Source organism: Mastacembelus armatus, chromosome 11 (assembly GCF_900324485.2).
Source record: "Mastacembelus armatus chromosome 11, fMasArm1.2, whole genome shotgun sequence".
NCBI classification, from domain to species: Eukaryota; Metazoa; Chordata; class Actinopteri; order Synbranchiformes; family Mastacembelidae; genus Mastacembelus; species Mastacembelus armatus.
The window spans coordinates 10,622,040-10,649,147 of record NC_046643.1 but is presented as its reverse complement, the minus strand read 5'-3'; the positions used below and the strand labels follow the sequence as shown (position 1 = coordinate 10,649,147).

Sequence of the window (27,108 nt, the reverse complement as noted above, 5' to 3'; positions counted from 1 at the left end):
GTGCTGAACCAGAGGGAGCCAGCCAGGGCGTCTAAACTTTCATCCGTCCGGGGAAGGAGATGAGAATCCTTAATTGTCACAGCATTGAGTTTGCAATAATCAAGAATCGCCATTGTCCCCCTTTTTTCCTCACTAGAATCACCGGAGAAGCCCATGGGCTGCAACTCTCCTCCACCACTAAATCTTCCAGTAATACAGCAACTGGGTCTTCAACTTCTGCCTGTTTTTCTGGAGAAGCTTGGTATGCCCGCTGCTTAATAGGTGGATGTTCACCTGTCTTAATGTAGTGTTTTAGAAGTGGGCATCTACCAGTATTTCTGTCAGACAGGTCAAAAACACTCTTGAATCTCTGCAAAAGGGTGGCAAGTACTGCACTTTGGTCTATGGTAATAAGGCACTCCTCCAACGAAAAGGGAGGTGCTCTCAATGATCGTGGCTCTTTGGCAGTTTCCGAGAGTGGGGGCTGCTGTGGTGCTAGGTCATCCGCTGTCAAGGGATAAAATTGTCCAAGATGTAGCCCCTCCCTGAGCCCCACTTCTTTTCCTGTGGTGTTGAGGAGGCAGGCCACTGTAGCACCATCATTCACTCTCATAAGAGTGTGGGCTACCACCAGTCCCGTTGACTCTGGAGCATTAGGCTCCAAATAGCAAATATAAAATATAAATGTAAATTAATTGCCCTGGAATTGAGAGGCTATTTTTATTTCCCTATTTATTATAATTGAAAGCTTGGTTGCATGAATAATCAAGATAGTTTTTCCAACTGATAAGCAACCTGCTGCTACAAAGCATTATGATTTACACATCTATATAGTTTTATGTGATAATGAGTGTATCTTAATGGCTTAATTCCCTGTAGCCACATTTATATTTTTTCTGTCACCAGAGAGTTCACCCCAGCAAAATGAAGACGTTTACTGAATTAATAGACTCCCACAGAAAGCGAAAGTCCTCCTCTTCTAATGAGCCACCTATGAAGAATGCAGAACTCACAGATTCTGTCACTGGTCCTCGGCGGGTAACACAGGCAACTTTTGACAAGCTGGTGATAACATTTGTGTGTAAGGCCAGCTTACCATTTTCTGTTGTTGAGATGCCATCCTTCAAAACTATGATGGAAACCTTGCAACCTCAGTGTACGGAAATGACAAGGAAAATGTTATGTTCAAAAATACAGAAAGCTGCAAACAACATGAAGAGCATAAACATCAAAAAGCTGAGCACCATGAACTATGTTGCTACTACAACAGACTGTGGGTCTACCAGACAATATAGTTACTTTAGTGTCACCTGTCACTGGATAGATGACACCACTCTAGAGAGGCATTCTGCTGCATTGGCTGGTAGACCTTTTAAAGGCTCACACACATTTGACATTCTTGCTGCAACAATAGAGGAAATACATTGAGTATCAAATCACGGAAAAAGTGACCAGGACAACAACAGACAGTGGTTCAAATTTCCTTAAAGCCGTTTGAAAATACGGTGAGGGAAAATAGGAAGAAGCTGCTGATGGACAAGAGGATACAGACTCCACCCTTGAAGATGCAACAGAAGAGAATGAGTATCAAGGTGTGTCTGCTGTTTTAATGACATCGATTTAAACACAGGCCTTGAGTAGCAACCTCCAAGGCACAAAAAGTATGCAGGCCATCTACTCAAGCTTACATCAACAGTTAATGCCACTGCCGCAGGAGCTGCCAATGAAAAATACAAGAGGCTGTCTCGGCCTGCTTATGCAAAATGTCATGCTCTGTGGACTAAAACCAGCAGGTCAACCATGGCTTATGAAACAGTGGTGTGTGAATGCAAGCTACTGTTTCTCCGACCCAATCAGTAATTAATGGATGAATCTTATTTTGTATTAATTGTGTATTTACCATTGACACTGCACAGTAAATTCATTGTACTAGAAATAACTATGAGCTAGTTATGAGTTTTTTTTTAATCAGTACATCTTTCTTAGGTTCAGTCCTGCTGAAATGGGATTTTTGGCTGAATACACTGCTGTGATGAAGCCTGTTGCTATGGCCCTTAACATCCTCCAAGGGGTATCATCTGTGCACATGGGCTTCTTGCTGCCAACACTTTACCAGTTGCAGGAGAAGCTGAAGAGGCTGAAGTCATCATGCAAAATGTGTAGACCTCTTGTTGATGGCCTGTAGGAAAGGACCCAGAAACGATTTGGAGACTTCATGAAAGAGCCTGAGCTGATCGCAGCAGCAATAGTCCTACCAAGATTCAGAACATCCTGGACCACAGAGGAGAACATCTTAAAAGCTGGTAAATATACTTGTTTATCAGTTCAATGTCATTTAGTGTCATTGACAAAACCACAGGGTGGCAACAATTAGAAGCTCAGGGAGCTTTTCATGTCAAACATCTGCAGCTTGGCAGCCTATACAGTAGAAGAGGAAGAATAATGCACTGGTCATTCATCTTTCCACAGGCCTTGAGTTCATCAGACATAACCTACACACAGGCTTAGATGATGTCAGCACAAACAGCAGTCTCTCTGATGACGGTGACTTCTTTGCATCTATGGGGTTGGGAAAAACCAGAAGCAGGAGAACTAGAGAGGTACCTTTCATGTGCATCCATTGGAGGTATGGATCTATTGCATATCTTTTCTCACATCAAGAAGCTGTCACTCAATGTCAGCTTAACCGTCACTTCATTGTATGGAGAACAAGCATGTTTTAACCATGCACAGACTCAGAGGCATACTCACAGACACACCCACACAGTTTATGGTAAACAAAGACCTCTTGTATTGTACACAGGCTGCCTTGTTCTAATGTTGTTTTCTGTCTGCTGAGCCTGCTGTGCCCTTTGCAGGGCAAGTGAATATGCAGTATATATCTTGTCCCTGGATATAGTTTGCAGGGTTCAACCATACATTACCTACTATAGGTATTGGTTTCAAAATCTTTATGTTCTGAAAAAGTGAGAACATTTGGAAATTTGTTTCTTGTACCTACATTTGGTTTTGTATTTGTTATTTCTTTCTGGGGGCTGCATCAGTTTGCAGCTGTGACAGGTTAAAAGGAAATGGTTAGTCCTGAAAATGATTTAATTCATGGTCTCCATTAAAGTGAGGTTGTTAAATGTAGACCAGTAATACCTTGCCAAAAAACAGTGACGTATTAAAGTATGAATACACTAGCATATCATACTGCTCACATTATCCTGTTAGATGCCGTGTGTTAACCTGTGTTGTGCACAGCATAGGAGGAACTGACTGTACTGTTCTAAAACAGAAGCCCAGTTAAATTGACCCACTATTCATGTGTTGTGATTTTACACAACTTTGTATTTAACAGTTCTGTTAGTCACTGCAACATCATTTAGAAATCAAACAGTCAAATTGTGAATATAGAAAACATTTCATTTTATTGGGCATAAAAAAACACCTTCCAAGTAAAGCAATTAATGACACCCTATATAAGCAGAAAGAAAAGCATGACCTGTTCACTTACTTGATATAGCATACAGTTCACCATCTAATGTTTACTTGGATAACTTGTCTGACTACATATATTTATATATTTTAAATACATACCCATCAGCATCTCCTTCTCTGAATCTAAAGCACTTTAGAATATTTAAGCAAAGTTCCACTCTTAGGTCATGGTGTTTTCACCATCTTGCTTCCACCCATCAAATGTGTTCAGCTGTGTGCAGACAGACTGCAGGGTATGTGCTCTGTGGCTCTGTCCTGCGACTGACCCATGACTTAACTTGCTGTCACAGGGACTGAATTGCTTGCCAGCCAGCAGCTGTGGCCTTGGTGGCCCAGTCAGGCCTGTGGCCCTCAGTCCAAGTGTCTCTCTGCATGCGAGAGACATAATAGTGTCAGTGTTGGTGGTGCTAAACAGCCCATTTGTTGATGTTGAAGATTTTGACAGAGTGGTCTGCGCTGGCACTGGCAAGCTGGACCCAGGAGCTCTTCTCCTCGATTTCACTCTCTCCACCAGTCTGTCCATCCTTCTTGTTGTCTTGACCTGCTCGGCCAGCCCGCGGCCTCCAGCGGAGCCTCTTAACCGCCAAAGCGTGGCTTTGTCTGAGAAAGGACAGAATGAAGGGAAACGAGGGTACTGCCCTGGATGGACATAAGCATTAGAATAAAAATCTCAAAAGCCTATTTTATACTGTATAATATCTTACTATACTGTAAAGATTTGCTTAGACTTGATTTCACAAGGAGCAAAATGTGGTTGCGTGCCATATGATACAATAAAGCTACTGGTCTTAAATTCACTTCCTGGATTCTACAGATAATGGCTCACAGTACCTGCAGCCATTCAATTCAAGGCTGCTGCCTGTTATGTTCTGTCATCTACCGGTCACTACTGGAAGCCTTTCAATGTTGCAGCTGATGACTTGTGTGATCATGAGTTTTAAGGATACGAGCTGTCTGTTTCTCCACAGCTGCTCCAGTCGTGTCCCCTGACAGGCTCTTCACCAGTACTCCACTTGTACAGCAGGATCCTGCCACACTCCAAGCCAACTGCAAGCAGGTAGCTGCAATATATTGCAATATAAGTTATATATGTTAATATTTTTGAATCTTTGTAAATGCTTGAGGTTAACCATTTGATGCATGCAATCACACCAGCCAGGTAAATTGGTAACACTTTAAAAGGTACAAATCATATACTTAAATGTTCAATTATTGTATGACTCTGCATGAATTGTTGCAAGATATGTCTTGAATTCCTGTTACTCACCAATAACAGAGGATCAAGTCATTAGTTCATACTAAATAGATCAGTTACTTTTACTGATATGCTGCAAAACTAGCTGCAATCCAGTTATAAAGTTTCATTTCAGACTCATGCATGTGCTTTTCTTTAAGCACAGCAGATGCTGTTCTCATTGAAATGTTGCTGCTTGGCCCGCCCATTTGTATTCATGTCATATATAGATATCTATATATATAGATATCTATATATATATATATATATAGAGAGAGAGATATATATATATCTATATATATATAGATATATATATATATATATATATATATATATAGAGATATATATATAGAGATAGATATATAGATATATATATAGAGATAGATATATATCTATATCTCTATATATATATATATATAGAGATAGATATATATCTATATCTCTATATATATATAGAGAGATATATATCTATATCTCTATATATATATATATATATAGAGATATAGAGATATATATCTATATATAGATATATATCTCTATATATATATAGATATAGAGATATAGATATAGATATATATATAAGCTAGAACAAACAATGATTACAAAAAAGTATATGAAGGCCAGTAACAAAGTATAAAGGAAAACCATAGTGACTTGCGCCTTTGATAATGTGAGGATCAAGAATTCATGATACATCTTGCAACAATAAATTATGTGATTTACACCTTTATTATAAATGTTACTTATGATTCCAGCAGTCTCTGCAACATTATTAAAACATTCAACAAAGTTCAATAATGGTTCCTGTTGGAACAATTTTAATCTTCCATGCAAAAAGGAGTAATCGCAACAAAATTTAACAAAGCATTATTTGTTCAAACCAGACAATTGCGCACATAGGCTTTTAGCTGTTAAGTGAAATGTGATACGCACACCAGTGCCATCTATGGATCCAGTACTGTTTCTTTTTGGAACCAATTACTCCCCCTCTATCTTTTATCACCATTTCCAAATTCAACACCTATAAACTTGCTTTGATGTGTCACTTCTTTCACTTTTTCCCCTGTTTCCTTCAGATGCAAAAAACACTCAAAGTGAGTCTGATGTTGGCATCTTAAAAAAAAAAAAAAAAAAAATACACCCATTATGTCCAAGACCCACCCACCACTAGTGCTCTGTGTATTACTGCCTATAGAGATATTTCACATATGTGGTTGCTGTGAGCTATTTTAGTCAGTAGGTAACTCAGTCCCTTAGCCCATTGTATTAACACTGCTTTAAAAACTACTTATTACTATTGCATCACAGTTATGTCTTATCAAATGAAAGATAAACAGCCAGGTTATTAGTTCTGAGCTTTTTAACAGCCTGACTTTCCATTCCACAAAACCAGCAACCTGTAAAAAAATACATAAATACAATATATAAGATTGGATGTTTGTGCATATGTACCTGTTATTAGAGTAGAGTACAGGGCAGAAAGCCACAGCAGTAGCAGAATCACCCACATCCAAGATGGAGGAACAGGGTTTAATCTCAGGTGGAAGCACAGGTTCTCTAGAGTCATCTTGTCTGCAGGGGCCCCAAATTATCACCTGGGCACAAAACACTGAGCAATGAACAAACTGATGACATCATAATAATAAAAGGTTGATTTTTATTTTAAGCATCTGAAAATGACCTTCTTGTCTCGGCTGGATGTCACAAAATATTTGCTGTCGGGGCTCCAGTCACATGACCAGATGATTCGGCTGTGTATGGCTGTTTCCTTTCCAGTGTGTGTGTGCAGTGAGAACTGGGGCTCTGCAGGGAAACAGCAAACATAAGCAATAACTGAGATTATATAACAAATTCAAACTTAACATTCTTATATATAACTACATACTACAATGATCTGGCAGTCAAAACTTCGTCGTGATTACTGTCGCATGACATCAGCATGTGAAGATCGCTGTCTCACTGCACTGTAGAGACCAAGACTCTCCCGAGCGACATATAAACAACCCAACAAGACAGAGAACCTCATTGCAGCCCTCCATTCCAGTCAGTTTAGTTTATGACCTGCTGCTGTTTATTTCCACAGCCTGAGTCATTTCAGACCCCAGATTGGTTTTCCCCAGAGAGCTTGTTTGTATGCTGCTGGCAGCCGCCTGTCTGTGTGTCCGTACTTGTGCTGCTCTCCACTGGTTTTCACTCACTCACTCAGACACACACAAAGCGACATGTACACACAGCCATAAAACCAGTGTCACCACAAAAGTCTGAGTTAACCACCATGTTGTGTCTGCCTGTTCACTCTTAACACTCTCCCTCTGCAAAATGCACACACACACACACACATTTTTGAGAGTGTATTGTCTGGGACGCGCAGGTGTTGCACCCCCGCCTCCTTCCATTAACGCTCTCATCTGAGGGAAATGACAGGCTATTCAGTCTGACCACACAAAAATGGAGACCAAAGCCTTCTTAGTGATAGCGTCTGGCTGCTTGACTCATGAGGGAGAGAAAGGCAAGACAGGTATGAAGAAGAGGTGAGGACAGAGGGAGTCAGTTCCTTTGATCAGCTCTGACTTTGTTTAACCTTCCCTGGTCTGGCCTGTGAGACTATGTGTTCTTCACAATCACCTTGAGTGATTCAGCAGCCAATCAGATCAGACGGGACCCTCCACCCTCCCCTCTCACAAACATAACATCCTGTCTTTTTGCAGTCCACCATACAGGCCAACAGGAGAGTGCAGAACTGGTGAGCTGCTGCCAATGCCCATTAAGCCCCACCCTGAGCAGAGCCAGGAGATGTTACTAGGTGCAGGTGGGAGGTAATCCTGTGAGCTTAAATCTCACATTCTGCTCTCCTTGGATGCAGGACTGGGTTACTTTGTCTGAGTCAAGTACTCAGATTCTGCCATACAAACAAACTTGTTTACACCAGTGCCCCTGCAGGAGTTGAATGGAGAGTGATGATTGGGCCCATATTAATAAAACATCAAAAAGATTATGCTCATGGGTGAAATCATGAGTAAAAAAAGTCCTTTGCTTTGTGTAAAGAATATACACATTTGTCAAGATGCTCACACATGAAGCAAAGTGTGTGAGATTATTAACAGTATTTTGCTCACTGTAGAATTGTGACTTGTTTTTGATTTCAGTATAATATTTAAATTTTCCTCCTTGATGTTATTCTGTAAAAACATATAAACCTCACTGGTAGTCTACTTCTTCAGGAGTGTCCAGAGTTTTTGGGTCCAGAGATGATTTCTAACTCACTTAATCTCTCAGACCGTGTGGATGCTGACAGTGGTGACCTTCCAGAAACAAATCTCTTTCTCTAAACATTAATGTCACTGCCATCGAGTTAAATCTCAAACAGGGCAAAGGTCAAGCAAAACAGGAAAAGTGAGTGATAGAGAAGGCTTATAGGTTGTTACTTGTAATATGACAAAATAACATCAGGTTATATATTGTTATAGGTTTTTCTGGTGCTGGATACAGAAGCCTGAAATTAAACCAAAGGTCAAGCCAGGCTGCTACTACTGGATTTAGGTTGAACTTCTTCAAGCAAGGGTTGCACAATTCACAACACTGAAATTTGTTCACAACATTGATAGTTTTCTTCTTCATCTTGATCCTGACATGATATATATTCAAGCACAGATTTGATCAGCTCTTGCAATCTGTTGCAACTTTGCTACACTGACAAGCCTTCTGGCAATAAATGAGGTTGAATTAAATATACAGGAAGACATCTGTTGTATTCTGCATAGTGTTCATGTGAACCTCCCCCTCCCCCATGACATTGTTGAATCTACGATGCAAAATATCACCTGACAGGGTGGGACAGTAACATTCAAACTGTGCAAACTGCACAAAACTGCATAAATATGCAGAGAAAATCTGGTTATTTTTTTTCCTTTACTGGGTCCTTTTTGGCTCTTCAGAGTATTAATTAGGGGAGTCCTTCCAATCAGGATTGATTCAGAAATCAAATTCATGTTGGGATGGCTGTTAGTAATTCTGTAGGTCTTGAAATTCCCTTAAACCATTATTAATTAAAGCTAATTTATTTTCAAAGACCACAAAGAACTATAATCTCACCCAAAGTAGATTTGAAAACAGTCTAACAAAAACTCGATAATGGCATCTTTTAGGCTGGACCTCTCTTTACTGTCTATTTCCGACCCCTCATTCTCACCTGGCCTTTCAGGTGTGGGCAGGTTCCGTCTCCATAAAGACCAGGTGCGATCCCGAGAAACAGCCAATAGGAACTTTGCGTCAGGTGAGAAGGCCATCTGTGTGACAGTCAGGGTGTGGCAGGGCAGCGTCTGCAGCTGACGCCATGTAGCTGTGCTCCACAGTAGCACTGCCGCATGCTCGGCTTTAGATGCCTGTGAAGAGAGTTTAGATTAGGCACATATTTAAAAAAAACATCTTAAAAGTCCATGTGCTGGAAAAAATAGTGGGTTGAGGGATGATGATAGCTGTACGGAATAAAAGGAAACATGACTGTGAGAGGAGACAGGAATAAAGCAAAGATGGGCAGAGGAAATGAGGAAGGACGGCTGGTTGAAGAGGAGATAAAGGGAAGAAGGGGAGAAACACGGGGAGAAGGTGGTTGAGGCAGACAAAGAAAGCCAAAGTGAAGTCGAGTGACTGTGCCATAGGAAGAGAGGAAACAGAAACATAATTAGTGGCTACTGGCTGTGTGTATATCAGTGCATCTGTACAACCAAGGTCAGAACAAAGTTACTACTATCAATACCTGACAGCACAGCCTAACCTTGCTGGTGCATGTGAGGTAGCGAATATGTGCAAATATGTCATGATGCTCTCTTTTCTCTGATCTAAAGCCCTTTTGCTCATGTGAGTCATGCAGACTGTGACATGGTGTCTGGTTTTGGTCTGATCACACTGACCTTGCATGCAGATGCCACCACTGTCCTGGAGCTGTCAGATGCAAGACAGAACATCTCAAAGCCGTGGCCGTACCTGCAAGAGACAGAGGAGGACAATGGCACAGAGATAAATCATGAACAGACAAGCTTAATATGTGCAAGGACACAAAAGACCTGAAAGACAGGCGGGTGAAGTTTGGACAACAACATAGCCCGTGCTCCGATTCTGGCAGTGAATTTAGTATTTTGTTATTCCAAAGCATCACCCCGAGGAGCTTCCAGGCACGAGCCATCTCTGCTGACAGGTAAATAAGCAGACGGAGTGTGAAATTAAAATACTGATTTGCAATGACTGGCCCTTTTCCCGCTGACAGAGATGAACAATGAATATGCTCCAGCTAATCACTCACAACCTAATTACTCTTAGCTTGCTGACTATCACCTGGTTGCTTTAAAACTGTCATCAAAGTGAAATCACAGCATGCAACTCAATGGACGGTCACTCCTCCCCAACCAGGAAGCTTTCAAATGCTGCAGCAATTTGGCTACAACCGTGAGGTGTTATTTATGCCACAAAAACTAATTCAGCCACTTACTCATTTTAATGTATCTGTTATGCACTGAATGATTAAAGGCAGTGAAGCCAAATGGAGGTAAAAAAAAACTGCTTTTCAACACACACACGGTGCCCACACCTCAAACAGCCACTACATGTGTCATATTTATGCAGGTAAAGGGACTTAGCACTTTCAGCCTGGTGAAGATGCTCATAGTATGACAGGATGCTAGATTCTTACTGGTGGAGGACTATTGGGGGGGGGAATAACCAAATGTCTCGAGAGGTTCATTATTTTTGGATACAATTAAACCTTTTGGGCAAAACCATACAGTTCTATTTGGAATTGCTGCTTGATTTAAAGTGATACAGAATCGTGATGCCTATATAGGCAAAACAGAGAACAGGATGTGGAGATTGTGGATATTGTTTGTACTAGCAGCTAAGTGAAACTGTAGGCAAGCAGAGAGGCTTTGGATACACTGTTTGCAGAGAAACATTGGAATGCTCACAGTTTCTGGACCTCAGGCCACAGTGTGTTCTGGAGAAGATGATCCTCCGGTGGGGGCTCTGTTCACACAGACACACAGTTAACCACAGACTTCAAAAATCCTTACATAACTCATTTGGAAAGACATGAAAACTGAACCGTTTTAAAATTCAAATACAGTTTCCAATTTACTAGATGAGGATTACCCACATGTCTGTTAAAATTTACCCTCTGTTAACCCTAAGAATGACACACAATGTGTGTATGTGGGAGTCATGGGTAAAGTTTAAGGGGAAAAACCATAAAGAGACACAGAGAGAGAAAAGTAAACTAAAAGCTACACGGCAGACTGAGAACATGATTGATTGCTTTGAAAAAATGTTCTCTCAAATTCACAGCTTCTTTTAGCATGTAGCCTGCACAAAATCTACAACCCTGCAACTGCTGCTTCTTTCTCACCCAACACAGCTAGTTTGCAACAACTGCATTTTTATTTCTTATTTTCTTAATGGCTGCTGTCTTTGAGGGGGATCAAATCTCGCTGGGCGCCAGTCCTTTCCTTCACACCGCAGGCCCTGCACAAGCCTGTGCTGCTTTCACATTGAATGTAATTGAAAGCTACACTCCTTGTGTTTTTCTTATTGGTCATCAGCTTTCCATTTTGCCTAATTATTCATTCCTCCCCCTGCCTGCGGAAACCAATCAAACGAATGAAAATGCATTGTTAACAACAGTCTCCGCACTTGGTTGCTCCCTACATAGCCTGGGGTCATCAATACTTAAACTCTGCAATCACATAAGCCTGCTTTCTAATTAGCATTGCAGATTAAGGAGTGGCTTCAATCATGCTGATGACAGCCCTTCATACCCTCTAGCCCAGGGGTTTTAAAGCACTGTGCTGCGTTCTCTTCATGTGACTCTCATCCATTTCCCATCTGCCCATTTCCTACAATTAGTTTCTCTAGTTTCCTTTTGTTTCTTGTGTTGTTCACTTCCTCTGTGCCCTCTCTCCACACAAATTCAATGCTATTTCCATCCTGAATCTGCCTATATTATTTTTTTAGCTCCAGTTTTCAGTCGTTTTGGAGGCATTATGCAATTTTCATGTCATTTTCCTATACATCACTTCTTGCTGTCACATCGTGGTTGGTCCTCTATCACCCACCACTCTTCTCCTGCTGGTGGCCTCCAGTTGACCTCAGGTACTGTGGTAGTGGAGCATGGCCAGAGCTCAGAGAAGGGTTTTTCTGATTATACAAGGGTATTTTAATAATGATAATGCCTTATGGCTTATGCTGGAGTATTACTAAGAGCTTCAGAGGATGGACATAAAGGCAGAAGGCATGAGAAGCGTAACTATGTATAAAGCAAATATGCTGTCTCTTCTCCATAAGCTATTGAGGATGGTGTAGGATCTTAGCTTGGGACTTGTCTATAGTTGGCAGCCTGTACCCTAGTTGATGTGCTGGAACTGAAAATGATAAGCATTATGTAAATATCTGGTACAAATATGACTCCAGACAGGTTGATCTTTGTCCAATCTGTCCATGGGCCTCTGTCCCAAGCTCATCAATAAAACCTTAACTAAGAATCCAACTTCTGGTCTCTTTCCTTATCCTCCACCCAAATTGAGAAAAGAAAAAAAAAAAACTTTCCTAACACCATAAGTAATAACTATCTGTCTGCCTGGCTGCATATCATCGTCTCTTCTAAGAACATCAAGCGACAGGCTGACAGAAACTTTTAAGTATGTGCTATGGCTGCTGAGCAATGAGGAATATGAATCAGACTACTACATCAGACTGAAGAGGGAGGGAGGGAGGGAGGGAGAGAGAGAGAGAGATGCATTGTGGCACTAAGATTATGCATCAGGGAGGGTTAGATTGAATGTAGGTTTACTCAGATTAGTACCTTGTGTTGGAGAAAAACTTGAGAGTGTAATTTATGGGGCTATACAGTACCGGTCAGGTTGAGCGGTTGGAAGTAAGACTCCTGGTATTGATCAGATATACTGTTGAACTGCTCGGCTCCTTCGTTGTTTTTTGGGACAAGGTCACCTGTACATTAAAACTGTATTTTAACAAACTGTTCTAACAATCACATTACACAGCAGTGATGAAAATACAAAATGTATTGTGCAAGCCTTCAGTTTAATAATGTGAAACTGTCTGTCATGAGAATTGATTATCACACAAGCCTTGGCCCCAACCTGAGCACTGAAACAGGGTTTTACCTTGAAATACAGCCTTGTTGGACAGACCTAAGGCAGGTGTGCTGGCTCCTTCTGGAAGGTTGGCAGAGTCCTGGAAAGGAGCAAATAAATAAAGGAAGAGAGACACACATTCAATAACAATGCACAGCGTTTATGGAGAGTGGGCAGTCCACTCAGCACATTTTAAAGGAAGAAAAAAGGAAGAAGAAATGGGAGGGAAAGATTTCATTAGATGTTAATGTAGGACAGAGAGCAAATGTAAATTTAGAGGTCATGGACTTTATATTTTTTATTATATTGTTATTGTATATACCTTTGTAAATACAGTATTGCAGCTATTCTTCTCTTTTTGCTACTGTGACCTTATCTTAATCACTTACACAGAGAGTAAGAATAACTTAACAAATATAACCACAGATTAATAATTGAATTGTGCACTCACACTGGAGGCCAGCAGCTTTTCTCTTGAAGTCCCTGAGATGTTAGCAAAGTTATCCACAAAGTTACGAGGTGCTTGAAACACTCTCAGGACCTTCTCATCAGCTCCAGACACAAACTGAAACCTTCCAACCATAGTCAGACACTGCATGTCATATCCATGGATCTGTGGTCGTGAGATTTCATGCCAGGTGGCCTGCAGGACAAAAAAACAGATTTTATTAAGAAAGTAATAAGAATAAATGAAGACCCTAACCAGCTACATATGGCCAGTGGATGTGGCAGCATTTTAATGAATCTACAGTGTTGTGGGACTGGGCTTCTTCGACCAAAATCCAGGCATTTGAAACTAAGACAGACAACATTGTCTCTCCTGTTCAAGTGCATTCAGAATAATATTTCCATCACAGATGCTAAGTGTTTTCATGAGGGAGAGCTTCACTACAATGGCTGTTTTTCCTGGCAAAAAGATTTAAGATCACTCAAAAGTATTTTGAAGACTAGAACACTCTTCATGTTCCTGCCTAATCTGTACACCAAACTGGCATGTTTTACTCTCCTAGTACTTTTCCCTGGATAAAGAAGAGGTGAAGATTGAAGAGGGCTATGTAGCCCTTTACTCTGATGTCAGCAGTCATTTTAAGGAGTATCCTGAAGTGCTGCCACAGGTGACCAATGAAACCAATCCTGTTCTTCTCTTAAAATTATATTGCTACCTCTAAAGAAGAAAGTCTTGATTTAAATCACAGCGTACTATAATTCAATCAGAAAAGTATCCTACATAATAAAAACATAAAATACATTGGCAGAAGGTAGAATACATATAAGCCTCTGACTTTATCCCACAAAGGTTAACACATCTAGCTAATGTTATAAAGAAAGAAGCATAACAAGCAGCCAGTCCTCACAGGAGACAAGAAGAAACATGACCTATATTCTATATTATCTCAAGAAAAGTGCCATGCTAGTTCTTCATATACACTACAAGACCCTCAAAGAAAACCACAAACAGTACTTTTATTTAAACCTCTAAAATGTCTGATGAATTTGTGTTAACAGTGTACCCTTATATTCTTAATAGGCCAGAATAATATGATGATATACTGTATAATATACATTTATACAAATGTATAATGTCATTTTCATTTATTATCTCTGAGTGTATAAGGTCAGTGTGCGTAATACTGTGCCAGCAGTGAGCCAGACTGTTTAATGGTTATAATGACTTACAGAATATTAGATATACAAAATAGTTGGAATGGATTAGCTTGATAAATAATCTTTAAGTAGCCAGAAACAGATTTTTCCATCTGGTTATTTGACCTAACTATTTAAAACTAATAACTAAAACAGTCACTAAGTTTGAGCTACTATTTTCCTCTACTTCAATATGTTATAGGTAACACTGAGTGTATTTTACCTGTGGAGCATCTTGTTTCCTCCATGGAGTGAAGAGCCTGGTTGTCTGGTCTGAGCCCACACTGAGAATGAACTCACCCTCAGGATCCCAGCTCAGATCCTGGACTGCATTAAAATGACCTGATATCACGACCCCAGGTCTCCACTCTCCCTTAGGCAGAAAGCATTTTAATAATCAGTTCACTTATTTCAACCACTAAATTTCCATCTAAGTCCCCTCAATGACCACCATGCCTGCCACATAATGTTAAGCCCCACAGTTAGTGCCTGTGATTGACAATCACACGAGAGTGGTTGATTACAATTCAAGTGCTGTTCTCCAGTCCACTGAATCTTACTTCAGACACACTTTTCAGTTTATACATTTGTACTGCAAATCAAAGAAACAATTCTAACACATATTGCTACAAAAAATTAATAGCATTATGTTGATTTGTAACAAGGCAATCACTCTCACCTCTTTGTCTTGGTCCTTGCACCAGAGATGCAGTGCCCCATGAAAAGCATGAGCCACAGCCATTGAGCCATCCGGACTCATCTGGCAGCCGTAGAAACCCAGAGTGTTGCCACCAACCTCTCCTACACGCACCTGGTGTGAGAAAAAAAAAAACAACAAAAAAAAAAAAACACATGTTATGCCAGTCAGAATGACCACATCATCTGCTTTCGGATCAGCTATGTGTCTGTGTGAAGAACATTTGGTTTTAGGGTCAGAGACACAGGCTCGCTGCAGAGAAAGATAAAAGTAACCTGCAACGGCATAAAGGTGCATCAACTGCCACACAGGGAGGCAACAAAAGGCAACTGACTAAAGGGGGGGGGGGGGGGGGGGGGGGGTTTAAACGCAGCTATTTTTGAGTTATGGATTCAGCACCTGCTCTCACCCTATATGACACGCAGAACATACTGTAGCCTATCTGTTCCATTAAACACCTGGGATTTATAGGAAAGAAGGGAGACGGGAAATAAGTCAGGGTTGTCAAATTTGTTTTCTATGGCTTATTAACTAACACCCTCCATAATAGCTGGTAGAAGGAGAGAAAAATACAGTAAATTAAGCTGACAAGTCAAATGAGAAATTATGCAAAATGGGTTTAATTAGAGTTGAATAAACTGTGTTGTATTTTTTTTTCAAACAAAATACATCTGTCTAATACAAAATGAATGCAACTCCAGCACAGAGCATCACATTAAACAAATAATCATGAAAAGTGGCAAAGACTGAGAACAGAGAAGGATTTTCATAAATTGGATTTGGGTCAGAGCCTGTGACCCTTGCATCATGTTCACAGTGAAGATCATATAGACAGTGTAAACCCTCCATGGGGTTTGAGCTTCCACTGCAAAACCAATCCAATTTAAAAACGGCCATAATCACTGCCTCTCGGCTCAGAGCAGTGCTCAAAAAAACCTCTCAGACAGCTCATTTTTTGTATGTCAAAACAATTTCTGTATTGAATTTTGAACATTCAAATCACCACCTGGAATAGAAAGCCCATTTTGATTTACAGTGCATGCAGTTACCAATTACACTGACAAATGGAAAATCATACTCTGAGGTCACTCTAAAACTTTAGAGTTTTCTGAAGAGTTGAGGACACAAGTAAACACAAGTGTAGGAGGTAAAAAATGATTACAGCTAAAAACCATATTCAACCATAATAAAAAGCTTCTCAATTTGAAAAACATAAATAGAAATTGCTGCTTTCATTAGTCCTTTCATTATAAGTAATAGCCATAGAGAACATAAATTGCATACTGTAATAGAAGAAACAAGGCAATATCACCTCTTGTTGCTTGTATAAGCAGTAAGATTCAATGCAGGAAGGGGAGTAGGCAAAAATAACTTGAAATAAGGCTGTAATTAATTGACATATTATAAAAATTCTTGTTTAACGGAAACACAGATTTTCTAATCATGGGCTACAGCCGTAATTGGCTTGTTCTCGAAAAAAATGAACCTGGAAATATAATAAACAGTACAATATCTGCATCTAGAAATTCGTGTTCACATTCACTGTCAGAAATCTTCATTATGTACTTGCTCTTGTGACCTTAACCTGACCCTTAACCAGAAAAAAAAAAACAGTCAGTAAAGGATTTTGAGAGTATTACATGAACTGGGCCAGACTCTCACAGTCATGAGGAATTCAAACAATTAAAAGCTTTATCAGGCCCTGCGGCCTTGGAGGTAAACTGGGCCCAGTGGGATGATTCAAATCGATAGCAGAGCCAACCCTAGACAGTGCTACACTGCTCCCTCAGCACCACTCTGTATCCAGATAACGCCCTATTGTATCTCTTCCATCTTTAATTAGCTTGTGCCTTAAATGATATGGAAACATAAACTGTGGTAAATTCATCCTCAATGAAAATGAAAATCTGCAAAGATGTAGAGTTTAGTCTGGTATGTTAACGCAGGAAGTGAGAGCATGTTTAGCTGCAGGAGAAACACATAGGAAGGAACACACATTACGTCTGCCTATTGTATGTGGCAGTAAAATGCTGTCCTCAATCATGAGGCGCTCTTAGTGAGCTTATGCTGGTCATCAATGACCTTCAAAATAACGCCTGTCTGCAGGCAGCAACACAGCGGAACTGATGACAACCATAAAGGCATGCCTTCACTTTGAATGGCACGATCCTCCAGCTATCCGTAAAGAAAGAGAGAGAGGGGAAAGAGGAACAGTCAGGTAGAAACATAGATGGCGAGATTGAGAGAGAATGAGATGCAACATTAAGCAGATTGATTTTAAAATTCTGCACACAAGAGCCCGCCGTAAATCATGCAAAAACTCACAGAGGCAAAAAAGCCGTCATCTGTCTTGTTTACGAGAGGGGGAACAATATGGATGCGTGCCGTGCCTTATCGCTGGCCAGCGGGGGTGTGGAGGAATGGAACAAGGACAGCAAAGAAGGGAAGGCATATATCATTCTTGGAGGGAGAGAAAAAAGAGTTGTGAGGTCTGAATGAGCTTTGGCAAGCAGGGAAAATACATACACACAGTGTGGAGCACAGGTCTTCAGCTTTTCTGCTTGAAATACTGACCAATGACTCTTTCCTTCAATTTTTCTTAATGTTGAGCTGTAGGACATAAAATATGGGCTGCAACTAAAGATCATTTTAAACATAATACGTTGTGATTGATCGACTGTTACCAATTGTTTAGTCCACAAAACATGACTATATTCTCTATGCAATAGACAGCGATTTTGAGGATTACTATACTAATAGCTTCCTTTATTAATGGAGACAGTTCATTGCTTTAGATTTTAGAGATGATAGTTAGGAGGAATGAACCTTTCTTGGTTTAAACTTGCAGATTTTTTTGTGCTAGTTCTTGTGACAGTAAACACATGAAGGTAATTAATAAAATATCTGATCATATATTTTCAATTTCACTGTTTTCTTTAAAATGAGCACAGTATGAAAAGATTGTGAAGGAAAACAGTTTTACGTGTTTTATATGCGTTCATGAGTTCATTTGGCATACATAAGGCAAAAAATTCCAAAAATAACAAAAATGAGAAAATTTTGAAAAAATTCTAACGTCAAATGTGACTTCTCCAAATTCTGTTTTGTCCGATCAACAGTAAAAATTCAAATATATTACATTATAATTATCATCATCCTTAATAGTAATAATAATAATGTACAAAAGCCACATATTTAGTAAGCAGGTGTTTGATATTTTCAGTTATCACACCCTCTGAATCTTTGTCCATATCTCAGGTTTCTGCAGCAACTGCTAAATTTTCTTTCCTTAATTATCAGTTTACCAAATTAACACCTATTTCCTTATTAATATGACATGAAATAATCTACTGATCTCATTCACACCATCCGACACACACACACACACACACTATTCAAAAATATGAATTTTGGTTTTACTTGCATTGGAAGGCGATGAATGAAAATAGGTTATTTCTCAAACACACATACATATAAACCAACTACCCCTCCAGGCGTTGTGGTGACCCACTGTGGTCAGACTAAGATGTTAATTACCAGTGTGTCTCGTTAGTAGGATGTGCTTTACGCTGCGGTGGGCTCCGGCCACCCTACTGCTAACCCCGCTCTCCATTAAATCTCTCCAATTACTCTAATCAGCGTGAAGGAGTGGAGCACTTCTTTGTAAAACTCAGCTAATTAAGACACACATTTAGAGCTGCTTTGCCAAAAATTTCACCATTTCGTAGAAAAGCCTATTCAGGTTACAGAAAACACTTAAATGGGACCAAAGGCTTTTAACTCGGCCTAACGTTTAAAGATAGAGACAAAATGTATATATAGCTTAAATTCACTGACGTTTCCTTGTCGCATAAGTGTGTTTGTGTGTGTATGTGACAGAGCTTCAGAGGTTAAGCCTCCTTTATAGACAGTGAACCTGACAGTTCAAAGGGTTTGGCTCTCTTTTGAAAAGTGAAGAAAACAGGTCAGAAGGAAGAGAAATAGAGGAAAAGAGAAATGGAGAAGAGATTCATTTACTATGCACTTTCACATTCAACGAAAAGGTTATTCCAGGTTGGGGGTGGGGTTCTTTTTTTTTTTTTTTGGGCACCAAGAGAGAAAACCTGAGCTATGGAGGGAGATTGGCCACACCAGACTTGATTTCAAAAGCCGCTGCTTTTCGGTTCCACTGGCCATCTTTGTCTAATCATACTGAGAAGAACATGTGACATCAGCTCTCGCTTCAGGCCCTAATCACTGTCCCATTGTCAAAGAGGAGAACTGAGACTTTTACGGTTGCTCATTTCTGGGGTCTTTGTTGCTTGTCACTGTGGATGTGAATGATGAGATCAAAGGCGCAAAAATGTCACTGATCAAATGTGGAATCGTTCTCATCACCTCAGAGTGTGATCACGCTCAAGGTGCCTGCCATGGAGAGGTGAACCATTTCTGGGATGTGTAATGTGTGTGCATTTATGGAACACACTGTAGGATGTCTACGCATGTGAGCATGTCTTCATCAGGAGTTTGTGTCTGATATTTCTGCCTTTGAGTGTTTCTATATTCTGGTCAGATGTGTGGAAAGGTAATCTGAGGTAATCCTGAACCACCTGAGAATTTGCGAGTCATATTCAAAAAAAAAAAAAAAAGCTGTGGGGCAGATGGTTAGCAAACTGCTTTTTCTTTGCAGTCCACACTTGTGTTAAATTTAGCCCCTTTTTTTGGCACAACAGCTGCTGTTGGTAGCTGAGAGAGACGACGTAAAGGGAAAAGAAAGGAAAGGAGGAGACAGATCATCATGTGAGAGAGGGGAGATGAGACCAAAGAGAAAGGGAAGTCAAGCAGTGGAGAAAAATAATGGAATAATGGAAGTCAGGAGTGAAAGAGAAACAGATCATGGAGGACAAAAAAATAATAAGGAGGAAAGACAACGCAGAGGCTATGCCATGTCTTACACCATCCCCTCCATTCTCTGCCAGATGTGTTGGGGAACAGACCGTAAAACACGGGCTTTGGTGTGAGTGAGTGATAGAAGGGAAGATGGGGGAGGACAACCTCTGCTTGTCTAAACTCACAGTAGTGTGCCAGGCTCTGCCCCTCTTCATCACTGTCTTTCACTTCTATTCCTGACACCTCAATGTCAAGGGAGAGTGGAAGCTGACGCTGTGGCACTGACAGCGGGAGAGAGGATACTGGGGGAGGGCTTGGGCTCCAGATCATGTCAAGAGCTGCTGAAAGGGAAGCTAGCAGAAACAGAGTGGGAAATTGGTGTGTGGGAATGTGCCTGAACCCTGTGCTCCCTTCAGACAGTGATTGATACCAAGACTGTATTACAGTCATAACTGACCTGCTCCACCCAGACTCCAGATCCCTCCTCGGGGGCCCACAGGATCATGGTTTTGTCCATGGAAGCGGAGAGCAGACTAAGAGGCTGCTGCAGTTCACCACCTGCAGGGGGAGACGCTGTCAATAATGGACAACTGACAGCAGTCAGCTATGATGCCAGTGGTTTTCAACTGCTCTGCTAGATCAACTCATCAAACCAACTGCTCCCAGTATGCATTCACAGGTAAAAAAGACTGACCAGTCACAGGTGAGTGGTTAACAGGACAAATACAATAACATTAAGCAACTGCAGGCATTTATCCTTAAGGACTGACTGCAAAGAAAGTGCAATGAGTTTATGTAGAGGTTTATGCGGAGATTTGTTTATATTTGCATTTTTATACGTTTGGTCATATTACAATTATTATAACCTATTCTTAACGGCAATAAAAATGGTTTAAAACAGTAGTGAACTGGATGTAATGAGCTTTTGAGGCACCCAGAAGTTTAAAGAGAACATTTAGCACAGCCATCAGCCTTTCCCCTGAGAACTAATTAAGCCAATAACTTTTTCTTTCTCTTAGAAATGATCAGTCTCTTCCTGGCTTTTGTAAGCAATAACTTCATAAGACTAAAGATGAGCAACAATGGCTCTTTGCACTGCAAGAAAGCCAATCAATTCACTTCATTGGGTTGCAACAAATACAAAATAAGAAAATAAAAGAAGTCACTCAAATGAACTGAAAGAAAAAGTTTGAAAGAAGATTCTAGCAAGGTATTGACTAATTATCTTTCACTGTACTAAAAAGGTACTTTATGCTCTATGCATTCTGTGGTTTTAAATCAAGGTACCTTCATAGAAAGGAGGGTGCCAGTGGACTCCATACACCCAGTTCTCATGACCTGCCAGGACCGTCTCAAGAGACACAGCAAACTCTGAGGACACATTTATAACAGAAAGAAAGAGAGGCAAGGTGAACAATGTTACCAAAATATCAGTTTCATGCCATAAACTACTTATTAAGAATGTATATTAATTACAGGCTATATATATTTTCTTCCTAAAAAAAAAAAAAAATCTGTTGATTATTATGGTCAACTACATGTAATTCTGGGGAAAAAAAAAAAAAAAATCAATGAAGAATGTGTTACAATGATAAACACATACGTGCACTTGACTCTTTAGAGGCAACCACCATGTGCCATTAAACCATGGAATCTCTTCATTTGGTTAATTAGCACCATTTTCATAATCAAGTCAGTGTGACCTGCTCACCTCTCTCCTTCACTTCGAAAACATCCTGTTTCATTTTGATGATGGTGTGACCGTCCTCTGTGTGGGCGTCTGTCCCGGACTTGGCACACAGCCTCCACACTCTGATGAGACAGTCCTGTGAACAGCTGGCTAATAACAGCTCCCCACCTGAATGAATCAGAGAGTACCTGAAAACCTTGGCAACCAAAAGACATTTTCTGTCAGCTCCCCAAACGACCCTATCACTGAATTTATCAAAACTGACTCTGTGTTATTTACTCTTCCGTTGGCACTTTGGGGAAACCTGTGTCATATAATATGATGTAAAGAGAAATACTAACATTCCCACGAGTTTTCAGCAGTAATGTGAGAGTAATGTGGCATGTCTATAGACTTGTGGTTTTTGTTTTGATGAGTTATCTGTTAGAGCTGCAATCAAAGAGGAGATCGCCCTTGAATGTGATGTGACCAATAAGAGGGCAGGAGCAGGGGCCAAATATACACAGACAGGTGGTAAACAAAGCACATGCCACTATCCCTGAATGTCCCCGTCTCTCACATTGTGTATTTCAGACTTCGTACAGTCTCCACTGGCCTAGTTTTGCCTCTGCCAAAACAAACACGGAATAAAAGTTAATGTTGCTGCCATCTAAGACCTCCTGAATGCTGGAAGAGAATACCCAGAGTAGTTTGCCATCATGGTGTCATGGCCCAGATAATAATGGCATAGTCTTTTGCTACTTGCCTGAAACTCTGCTGAAGCTACTTGCACTGCTGATCTTTAAGCCTTGCAGACTATTTTTATGTAAAACTATTTCTGAAACTTAAAATAATCAGTATTATCCATTGGCAAGAAACTCCAAATGAACTTTTACACTAACTTTCCATTACTTACAACTTTTCAAATATTGTGCTTTCCTTGCTTCTTCAAAATCTTTCAGCAAATACGGGATAATTTAATTATGTCAGCAAATAAAAATACAATTTCAAAGAGAACACCAAAGCGGTATAGACAGTCGGTTTTTCATAAAGTCTTCAATTTATGACAGATGATTTTAAACTAGTACTGACTTTAAGCTACCTCTGAGGCTGATGGAAAGATAAAACACGATTCTGAAAACATATTAAAGATGAGAACACTGAATCTGAATACATGCCCCAGTATTTATTAGCTATGATAAGCTGCTCCTCTAGTGCTGCAATTTGCCATCTGCTGACTCATAAAACCAGAATGATTTATTTAACTACTACCACAGTGGAGAGAGGGTTTTGTCATTCTATGGGGATATTTCACATAAACAAACTTCTCTGTCTCTTAGCAGACTCCTGCTTTGGCAGCATAGTGTAAGAAAGTAGTCATAGACTGTGAGTGGGAAGGAGGCACTGGTGGAGAGAGCTGGTTAAGGAGATGAAATAGCTTTTTCACATTCAGAACAGCGAAGTAATCAAGTGCTCTTGAATAGGGTTACACAATTAGTAGAGCTTGGATTGGATCCATGCATTGGCAAGTGCTATCACAATACTATGAATAGCACATTGGTTGGTGAAACTGGACTGAAAATAACTGGTATAAAAGACTAGAGACAGTGCATAGTTTAGATTTTTTTTTAAAAGTACTATTGCTCTTTTGCTTGCTTGCTTTTTCCTTTAGGAAGTTCAGTTGTTTGCCATTCTCATCAAAGTGAATGAAAGCTGGAAATCTCTTCCTGCTGCACACCATTACCATCACATTACCTGACTCTTTCAAAGCTAGATGCATTTATCCACGTATAAAACTGGAAAACATTCTAAATGTGTTTTTACCTCATTAAGGGAATATCTGGAATCCACATATTTATTTCTAATTACATATTGAAGTTAGAAAATACTACAGTTTACTGCCATTTACTGACTCTGAACTTACAAAAAATGATTCATAATTTTCAGTGAAGAGTGAACTAAGACTACTACAGAAGACTACTATATTACACATATATTACAGGCCTCTACAGGACATTGAAACTGGCACTACTACTGTCACCACATATTAAGATCCTGGGCTCAGATCTCAGCCCTGGTACCATAAAAAAGTCAGCTGATGTTTAACAGGCTGGCTATTGTGCAGAATGTCTTCAAGTTGACTTGATGTGAGCTTTCCCTGTTCTCAAATGTTTTTTGAATTACAAAAGCATTGTAGCAGTAACTTTTAATCCAAACCGCAGCACTCACCTATAAATGCCCACTCCACTCCACGAACCCAGTCTTCGTGTCCTTGCAGTGACATAACTTTCTGGAGCTGTTTTAGAGCAATTTCAAAAGGTCAAATGCTGCCTTAAAACTTTAGACATTTAAATTAAAGAGTTTGCACAGAATACATGAATGAGTTCCCCCTGAGTGAGTATTGATTTGAGCTTACCTGTCCGTTGGACCTCACATACAGATGCACCCGAGAGTCATCACCCCCGCAGGCCAGAATGGGAACTGTGAAAAACAAGGCATATTAGCTTTTTGAGGCTTTTCAGGAGTTATGTGAAGTACAAGCATACGGCAAGCCTCAAACATTTACATCTAGGAGGAAGGTGTAAAGAAAAGATGAATTATAGCATCAAAAAAAACAAAACAAAAAAAAAAACAGAAAGGCACACTGATACGAGACACTTCAAACACAGACTGGGTTTTGAATGTGACATTTGGCTACAGGCACTAAAGTAGTGATGCAAATTGAAATGGATGTCATAAAAGGAAAAATGTGTATGTGTGTACGTGTGTGTGTGTGTGTGTGGTGCACAACCTAAAGGATTAGGCTTACCGCTGCTGCCTGGCAACAGTGCCAGAGATACATCCATCATGAAACCGCTGCCAAATGATAAGGTATGGAGGCACTCAACTGAGGAACACACATGTACATGGAATTAAACTTCATGATACAGAATGAGTTCAATTTCAGCACATTTAAAAACACTATATATTGTGGTGAAATACGTGGCTTGTGGTCTTTGTGTGAACGATGCACATGTAAAGAATTATTTTGAGTGTTACTCTGAGAAAAAGCTGCCAAGGGAGGCTAAGGGTCTTTCATTCTGGCACAATCTGCATATGAGCACCAATATAACATATATGGGAATACACCCCAGGGTTCTACTCAGTCTGCACACACACATTTTTTTTCTCCTTGACTGTCAAGTAACATCAACATCTACATTGACAGGTGGACAGAAACTTTGAGCAGAGGGAATCTTTTTATGGCTGACAGCTTGGAACAGCACTGATTCATCTATGTGAAGAAATTAAGGCAATGTCAAATAAACGCAGCTGTCAGCTTACATCATTTAGGTTTAGGATGTGCAATATTTATATTCATTTCTGTTGAAAAACGTGTAGCATTTTTTTGTCTATCACTGATGGATTGTTTTGTCTTTCAGATAAAACATTGTTGAGTAATCCTTCAATTCTGACAGTCTATTGTGATATAAAAACATAAACCATCATAGATGCGGTGCACCCTCGACAGCTCAGCAACACTGGTAGCAAACACTGTCAGGTCCACTAGCAGCCATTAGGGGGCAGATGGTAGCTTGAGAGTGATGGTTTTTATTTTAAGGAGCACTTTATGCCTTTAAAATTAAAGCCTGACAAATGAAAATCACTATTTGATAAACTGCACAGAACTCAAAGCCTGTAAAACGGGTCTCAAGCATCTTCATTATAAGAGGGACACAAGCAAAACTATCCATATTAAACTTATTAAAGACAATTCTTTTGCCTTTTGCACCATTTCCAACTTTAATATGGCAACAGTGTACTGTAACACACCAACTCCACAGAGAGCGAGGAAAATGCACTTGCCAGTGTTTTTATATATCGTCTACCTTCTTTAGCTTCATTGCAGAGCCACAGTCTGACAGTGGAGTCTGATGCTGCGGAGGCCACCAGGATATTTGAGTCCTCCATGTAGATGGCATCCACAGCACAAATTGGACCAGTGTGGCCCTTGCACTCCACTGACTGGTAGAACTAGGGAAAGCAGAGCGCATTTTACAGCATAGATCTGTAAAGAGCAGCTGGGCACTGTGTGTGAGAAGCACTGTCTCATGCAATAGGTGGCTTACCTTCCCATTTTGAGCCTCCCAGAGGATGAGTCGATTGTCTGAGCCTCCTGAGACAAGATGACTCTCCAGGGCTGGGATAACAAAACTACACATTTCAGTGAAAATACACTACATATATGTGACTAGAAGTCAGGGTGTGTTATTTACATATTTGGCTATGAAATTTAGCTACAACCAAGGTAGATGGTAAGGTTGATACATACTGGTATTTTTTTTTTTTTTTTTTTAATGGAGTGCCTCCATCTCTGAGGCAGCGGTTCAGGCAAGGTTCTATGAGTCCAGAAGGGGATGGTTTTTCAGATTTAACTGGGCAGCACTGAACCCAGCATTGATCCCATGCAGCACATTTGAGAATTCAGTTTGTGACTGAACATCAATAGATAGTTGCCACTAGCTTCTACCATCTTAAACAAGCTGAGATTTGTGATCCACAGAGGAAAAACCTGGTCATTCCCTATGTGGTGGGTGAGCAATGTAGTGTGTGTGGTCCTGTGTAGCTCAGATCTCTACACTGAAGAAACTAAATAAGCAGTTAACGGGGATGGCCCAGCACAGGAGGAGCAGTTCCTCAGGACCAGAATCAGACACTCATTAAAAGACAGTGATGCACATATTTTGGACAGACAGGGCTGATGGTTTGAGAGAGACAGACTATACATGTCCAAGACATCCAGACAACCTGTCTTCAGTCTAACAGGCTGCCCTGTCATCTGTTCCCAGGGGGTTCAGGAACTGTTCACATGTCGTGCAGGGAGGACACAGTCCACACCCAGTTTGTGGATCTTCTATTGTATAACACACCTTTTCAGGGTTAGAGGTGGAGTGAAACCAACCTGACAGATAAGTCTGAGATCTCTAACCAGGTCCTCTTGGACTGAAGAAGCCGCCTGATGAGTGGTGAAACGTTTCGACCTAAAAACTAGTTAGAAGTCCAGCTGTCCTGACCCAGAAGACGGACTTTGACACTTACCACCGTCCTGCCTGTAAACCCAGCGGACTGCATTCACTCTGGCCGTGTGTCCGCTCAGTATAGCGCCGACTCTTCTCTCCTAAAGTGTCAGCACATTGTGAGTTTACTGAAATAACTGTCTGCACGTGCTCGGTTATCGTTAATTAGATAAAAAAAAACATATGGACAAGACGGATTTTACTACCTGTGGGTCGTACAGAGCCACTGAGTTACACGTCCCAAAAGCAATAATCCCTCCACGACCCCAAGAAACAACGTTTGGTGTCCTGTTTGCACAACAAGCTACATGGCATGTTTCAATTACTGGCGCCGCCAT

At 40.4% G+C, this 27,108-nt stretch overlaps 1 protein-coding gene and 1 long non-coding RNA gene across 2 annotated transcripts in view; one reads left to right on the top strand and one right to left on the bottom strand.

Annotated features, from left to right (window-relative positions):
• Window positions 1–7,657, top strand: part of LOC113126235 (uncharacterized) — an 8,668-nt gene extending 1,011 nt beyond the window's left edge. The window contains exons 2-4 of the long non-coding RNA XR_003295290.2: window positions 1,966–2,282; window positions 2,449–4,519; window positions 7,405–7,657. This is a non-coding gene — a long non-coding RNA (uncharacterized LOC113126235). The remainder of the gene's footprint in view (window positions 1–1,965; window positions 2,283–2,448; window positions 4,520–7,404) is intronic.
• Window positions 3,370–27,108, bottom strand: elp2 (elongator acetyltransferase complex subunit 2). Its single transcript, XM_026300195.2, has 22 exons — window positions 26,977–27,108; window positions 26,793–26,871; window positions 25,823–25,893; window positions 25,583–25,727; window positions 24,523–24,600; window positions 24,130–24,194; window positions 23,943–24,009; window positions 21,756–21,902; window positions 21,332–21,415; window positions 20,502–20,602; window positions 15,158–15,289; window positions 14,702–14,851; window positions 13,286–13,477; window positions 12,865–12,934; window positions 12,593–12,688; window positions 10,654–10,711; window positions 9,607–9,679; window positions 8,886–9,078; window positions 6,378–6,499; window positions 6,149–6,291; window positions 4,410–4,523; window positions 3,370–4,062 (listed from the first exon to the last, which is right to left on the bottom strand). The coding sequence occupies exons 1-22, from the start codon at window positions 27,106–27,108 to the stop codon at window positions 3,870–3,872; spliced, it is 2,505 nt and encodes an 834-aa protein (XP_026155980.1). The 3' UTR covers window positions 3,370–3,869.

What these genes read in the sequence shown, in the direction of transcription:
- elp2 (XM_026300195.2), bottom strand. Translation starts at nt 27,108, where the DNA reads ATGGCGGCGCCAGTAATTGAAACATGCCATGTAGCTTGTTGTGCAAAC. An exon ending in GGGAGGCTCAAAATGGGAAG is followed by an intron (nt 25,728 to 25,822) that starts GTAAGCCACCTA and finishes TGCTTTCCCTAG; the next exon opens with TTCTACCAGTCAGTGGAGTG. An exon ending in CTGCAATGAAGCTAAAGAAG is followed by an intron (nt 24,601 to 25,582) that starts GTAGACGATATA and finishes TGTGTTCCTCAG; the next exon opens with TTGAGTGCCTCCATACCTTA.